The sequence below is a fragment of the Cebus imitator genome, unplaced genomic scaffold, assembly GCF_001604975.1.
Source record: "Cebus imitator isolate Cc_AM_T3 unplaced genomic scaffold, Cebus_imitator-1.0 Scaffold306, whole genome shotgun sequence".
Classification (NCBI taxonomy): domain Eukaryota; kingdom Metazoa; phylum Chordata; class Mammalia; order Primates; family Cebidae; genus Cebus; species Cebus imitator.
In genome coordinates, this window is record NW_016107621.1 from 1430989 (window position 1) to 1437304 (window position 6316).

The 6316-nt window shown below is 53.7% G+C and overlaps 1 protein-coding gene across 4 annotated transcripts in view; it reads left to right on the forward strand.

Annotated features, from left to right (window-relative positions):
• NUMBL (NUMB like endocytic adaptor protein) overlaps positions 1–6316 on the forward strand; it is a 27373-nt gene that overhangs the window by 5214 nt on the left and 15843 nt on the right. For all 4 annotated transcript variants that reach the window (XM_037729449.1, XM_037729448.1, XM_017503191.2 and 1 more), the window contains exons 3-6: positions 1614–1753; positions 3843–3917; positions 4008–4082; positions 5740–5880. In XM_037729449.1, coding sequence (XP_037585377.1) covers positions 1614–1753; positions 3843–3917; positions 4008–4082; positions 5740–5880 — 431 coding nt within the window. The remainder of the gene's footprint in view (positions 1–1613; positions 1754–3842; positions 3918–4007; positions 4083–5739; positions 5881–6316) is intronic.

Genomic DNA, 6316 nt, shown 5'->3' on the forward strand with positions numbered 1-6316 from the left:
AAACTTCATCTCAAAAAAAAAAAAAAAAAAAAAGACACACTCTCGCACAGTCTGGCCACACACACAGACCCACGCTTCTACAGATGACAGCTGCACTTTCAAAGACGGCACCCGCGGGCCCAGGCTCTCACAGGGAGCTACAGTTGTATACAAACAGTCTCACCAAGAACAGCCGGCACTCTCTCGGGCGACAGTTACACCCTTACAAATAACACTCAGGAACACACTGTCAGAGACAGGCTCATGTTCTCACACCCTCATGGATGCACCACCGCACACAGATACACCCTCTGTGCGACACCCATGCACCCACACTCTAAGACAGTAGCCACAGCCCCCAACAGCTGTGCTCCTGGACACAGACAGTCCTGTGGGTCCCTTAGATGCACTCTCAGAGGCAATGTCATCACAGACAATAGCCACACCTTCACACAGAGACATAGCTACATGGATAACAGCCACGGGCACACCCTTTCAAAGGCCACAGCTCAAGCAGACACACCCTCACAGGCAATAGGCACTGAGTCACAAGCTCTCATAGACAACAACGGCACTCTCGGATACAGACATCAGACGTTCACATTCACAGCCACTCTCGGGCATCAGTGCTGTTCAGCAACAACCTTCAGGGACTCAGAGTCACAGACAACAACCACACTTTTGGATACATCTCATGGACAGCATTCACAGATGCACACCATCATACGCCATTCTGAGACATGCGTTCTTTACACAGCCTTCAGAAATACAGTCACAGACGTTGCATGCTCAGATATAGATCCACAGACGGTATTCCAGAACATTGCACTGCACACCGGCTCACACACACACACGAGTCCCCCTATACTGTTGGTGTTCCCAGTCCTGGGACTGTCAGAATGGCTGATCAGTCAGTGAAGACTGTCCTAGAGGCTGGCCACCTCCACGTCCACTCCACACACCCACAGCCCTGCCTCTGAGAGTTGTGGGTACAAGGCCCACAACTTGCCTGGGGATTAGACACAGTTGTCACACAGTGGCTGCATCTCAGAGTTCCAGAGACAAGCCACCATCCCCCATGCCTACACCCCCTGCACCTGACTCCTTCATCCCCGACCCATGCAATTCCCAGCTCCTCTGCTGCCCTCTGATCACCCCACTGCCTGACTCTCATACCCCGAAAACCCCTGACCTGTGGCGCCTGACCCCTGTGCCCTCCAGCCCCCATGCCCTCCAGCCCCCATACCCTCCTGTGTCTGACTTCCCATCCTTTGGATCCTCACGGTGTTGGGAATGAGGAAGTGAGGAAGTCTACCACGTGGACAAGAAGGCCTCCAATGCCCTGAAACATGTGCCCCATACCCCTCGACCCCAGACCTCCGTGCGCCTGAGCCCCATGGTTCTGAATCCCCAGTGCCCAGCTCTGGCACTCGCCTGCCTTCTGTTGGCTCCTTTCCCCGAGTCCCCTGACTTGAGCTGCTGATCCCAGGTATGCCTCCCGAGTGACCCTGTAATCCTGCCTCCAGTGATCTTGTTATCTGACCCCATGTTCCCTGAGCACTGGTTCCTCCCCATGGAGCTCCACACCTTCTTACCCCCCACCCTTGACCCACACCACTGTCCTGTGTTACCAGACGGGGCGGGCACCATGAACAAGTTACGGCAGAGCCTACGGCGGAGGAAGCCAGCCTACGTGCCTGAGGCGTCGCGCCCCCACCAGTGGCAGGCGGATGAGGACGCGGTTCGCAAGGGCACATGCAGCTTCCCAGTCAGGGTGAGTGGGCTGAGGTGGGGTGAGGGTACAAGCTCAAGTCATTTGAAGTTGGTATTAAAAACCGTGAGGTGGCCAGGCTTGGTGGCTTATGCCTGTAATCCTAGCACTTCGGGAGATCAAGGTGAGTGGATCATGAGGTCAGGAGTTCGAGACCAGCCTGACCAACATGGTGAAACCCAATCTCCTCTAAAAATACAAAAATTAGCCAGGCGTGGTGGCGCATACCTATAATCTCAGCGACTCAGGAGGCTGAGGCACGAGAATCACTTGAACCCAGGAGGTGGAGGTTGCAGTGAGCCGAGATTGCGCCACTGCACTCCAGCCTGGGCAACAGAGCAGGCCTCTGCCTCAATAAATAAATAAATAAAATAAAAATAAAACTGTGAGTCCGGCTAGGCGCGGAGGCTCATGCCTGTAATCCCAGCACATGGGAGGCCTAGGTGGGTAGATCGCCTAAGGTCAGGAGTTTGAGACCAGCTTGACCAATATGGCGAAACCCTGTCTCTACTAAAAATACAAAAATTAGCCAGGCATGGTAGCAGGCACCTGTAGTCCCAGCTACTAGGTAGCCTGAGACAGGAGAATCACTTGAATCCTGGAGGCAGAGGTTGCAGTAAGCTGAGATCATACCACTGCACTCCAGCCTGGGCAACAGAGCAAGACTTTGTCTCAAAAAAAAAAAAGAACAAAACCGTGAAGCATGGTGGCTCACACCTGTAATCCCAGCACATTGGGAGGCTGCAGTGGGAGCATCGCTTGAACCAAGGAGTTTGAGGCCAGCCTGGGCAAATACTGGGAGACCCTGTCTCCACAAAAACTAGCCAGGCACAGTGGCACACACCTGTAGTCCCTGGGATCGGAGGCTCACTTGAGTCCAGGAAAGTCGAGGCTGCAGTGAGTCTTGATTGTGCCATTGCACTGCAGCCTAGGCGCTTGATCTCAAAAACAAACAAAAAACCAAGTTACATTTTCTGGTACCAGCAAAGTATTACCTGGAAGCCATCATGTCATGCATAGCATTTTCAATGCGTTCTGCTATTAAGAGCGTTCTGGTTTAGTCATACCCTACACTTTGACACTCTATGAGAGGGAGAGCAGGATTCACAGCGTGGACTGTGGAGCTCAGCCCCTTCCTGTCTGGGTGATGACTGACCATGGTTACAGCCCCTCCCCCACCTTATGTTCCCTTGCCCCAGAAACAGACTCTGAGTGTGACCGTTTCATTTGGGAGGTGCAGGAGATGGCGTTGGGAGTGAGGAAAATCAGGCAGCCTGTAAAGGGTGTGTTACTAAAACTACAGCTGTGGGCTGGGTGCGGTGCGGTGGCTCACGCCTGTAATCCCAGCACTTCGGGAGGCCAAGGCAGGTAGATCACCTGAGGTCAGGAGTTCAAGACCAGCTTGACCAATATGGTGAAACCCTATCTCTACTAAAAATATAAAAATAGCTGGGTGTAGTGGTGCATGCCTGTAATCCCCGCGACTCAGGAGGCTGAGGCAGGAGAATCACTTGAACCCGGGAGGCAGAGGTTGCAGTGAGCCGAGATTGCACCACTGTGCTCCAGCCTGGTGACAGAGTGAGACTCCATCTCAAAAACAACAACAACAACACTACAGCTGTGTGCAACTGCCTTCCCCTGGGGAATTTGAGGAATAGTCATCCCACCTGCAGGTGAGGGAGCTGGGGCTCAAGTACCCTAGCTCCCGTCAGTCACTATGGGGCCTGGCCCAGGCTCTTTCTAGCCACTTTAGGGTGGGCAAAGCAGCTTTGCGTGGCCCGGGGCCAGTCCTCAGGCGCAGAAATGCAGGGCCAGTCCTCAGGCGCAGAAATGCAAATACTGGCTCTCGGGAGGACCACAGAGCCGGGTTAGCTAGACCGGAATCACTGCTGCGTGCTGTACATCAGTTTCCTCATCTGCATGTCTAGACTAGGAATGAGGTCTCCACATTGTAGTGCTGCGGTGCAGAATAAATGATTGCATACATGCCACGTGCTTAGAATATTGCCTGCTGTGTGGCAGATGCTCAGTGAACGCTGAGAATGAGTGATTACTGTGCTGTTTCATGTCCCCCCATTCCCTCCAACCCAAGTACCTGGGCCATGTGGAGGTGGAGGAGTCCCGGGGGATGCACGTGTGTGAAGATGCGGTGAAGAAGCTGAAGGCGGTGAGTGAGGGGGCTGGCTCGAGGGAGGGGGCAAGATCAGGTGGGGAGAGGCGCCCTGACCTGGCTCCTTTGTCCCCTGTCTCTCGGCAGATGGGCCGAAAGTCCGTGAAGTCTGTCCTGTGGGTGTCAGCCGATGGGCTCCGAGTGGTAGATGACAAGACCAAGGTAGGGGCCTGTGGGGTGGACGCCGGGGGCCTGTCTGCTCACCTGCTAGAATAGGGGCTGAAGACACCGTCCTGCCTCCTCTGCACATCACTCCCTCGGGGACCTTCTAGACGATGCCGCATGGTCCCTCCGACATCATAACTCAGGAATAAATGCTGTGATTATTTGGGAACTGGCATAGGTTGTGGGTGAGAGAGACTGGAGCAGCTGCCTCAGCTCCAATCCCAGCTTAGGGACCCTGGGTGTGAGATTTAACCCCTCTAGGTCCCAGTTGTGTCATCTAAAAAGTGGGGATTATAGGTCGGAAGCAATGGCTCACGCCTGTAATCCCAGCACTTTGAGAGGCTGAGGAGGGTGGATCACCTGAGGTCAGGAGTTCCAGACCAGCCTGGCCAACATGGTGAAACCTCATCTCTACTAAAAATAGAAAAAATTAGCTGGATGTGGTGGCGGGTGCCTGTGATCCTGGCTCCTTGGGAGGCTGAGGCAGGAGAATCGCTTGAACCTGGGAGGTGGAGGTTGCAGTGAGCCGAGATTGTGCCATTGCACTCCAGCCTGGGCAACAAGAATGAAACTCTGTCTCAAAAAAATAAAAATAGGGATTGTAATAGACCCTACCATTAAATGAGAAAGCATATGCAGTTATTTGAAATGGTCCCTGGCTGGGAGGACCCCTGGAAGCCAGGAGTTCACGATCAGCCTGTGAAACATAGCAAGGCTCTGTCTATACAAAATAATTTTAAGAAATTTTAAAATATGGGCTGGGCATGGCAGCTGATGGCTGTAATTCCAGCAGTTTGGGAGGCTGAGGTGGGCAGATCACCTGAGGTCAGGAGTTCAAGAGGCCAACATGGTGAAACCCCACCTCTACTAAAAATACAAAATATAGCCGGACGTGGTGGCATGTGCCTGTAATTCCAGCTCCTTGGGAGGCTTAGGTAGGAGAATTGTTTGAACCTGGGAGGCAGAGGTTGCAGTGAGCCGAGATCACGCCACTGCACTCCAGCCTGGGTAACAGAGCAAGACTTCATCTGAAAAAAAAAAAAAAAAAAATTTGAATGGGGTCTGGTACATCATAACTGCTCAGATCAATGAATGTTAGGCATTAAGTGTTAAGTGTCGCCCTGCCCAGCCAGAAGGAAGCACTATGAGGCCACGATGTGGGTATCGGTTTGCTCACCTTGAATCCCCTGCCCCCACCCCAGAGCCTGCCCCAGGAGGTGCCCAGGACATGCTGAGAGTTGGGTTAATGACAGAACAAGATCACCACCTTTGCACAGGCAGTCCCTCAGCCCAAAATACTGTTGCTTGACTTTTTTTCCTGTGCCTGCTCCAGGAAGCCTTCCCTGACTGACCCCAAGCTGGCTTTTGCCATCTGGCCCTGGCCCCTGTGCCTGTGCCTCCCCAGTCCTGGCCCTGATGCCTCTGCCTGGGCCTCCTTCATCACAGCCTGGCTGTGACTCTGGGTTGCCCATCTCATGATGGGTCTGATCTTCCCTCTGATCTGGGAGCCCTCTGCAGGCAGGGCACAGGGTGTCTCAGTGACTGCTGGGTCCCCACCCCATTCAGGACGAGATTTCAGCATACACAGAGAACGTTGAGTGGACACTTGAAAGACAGTTCACACTCCTCTCCTGGCCTCCCTGGCCCCTCCTAGGACCTTCTGGTCGACCAGACCATCGAAAAGGTCTCCTTTTGTGCTCCTGACCGCAACCTGGACAAGGCTTTCTCCTACATCTGCCGTGACGGGACCACCCGCCGCTGGATCTGCCACTGTTTTCTGGCGCTCAAGGACTCTGTGAGTATTGCCACAGCTGGCCGACTCTTCTCTCCCATGCCCTGGCATCCCAGCCCCACCCTGGCAAGCTTCCTGCATTCGGGCAAGTCACTTATCTCTGTGTGTCCAGTTTCCTGATCTGGAGAAGAGGGTATACTCACAGTTCCCAATTTAGAGTATTCATGTGAGGGCCGGGTGAGGCGGCTCACACCTGTAATCCCAGCACTTTGGAATGCTGATGCAGGCAGATTGCCTGAGCTCAGGAGTTCAAGACCACCCTGGGCAACATGGTAAAACCCCATCTCTAATAAAATACAAAAAATCAGCCAGGTGTAGTGGCGCAGGCCTGTAGACCCAGCTACTCAGGAGGCTGAGGCAGGAGAATCACTTGAGCCTGGGAGGTGGAGGTCTCAGTGAGCTGAGATTGTGCCACTGCAGTCCAGCTTGGGCAACAGAG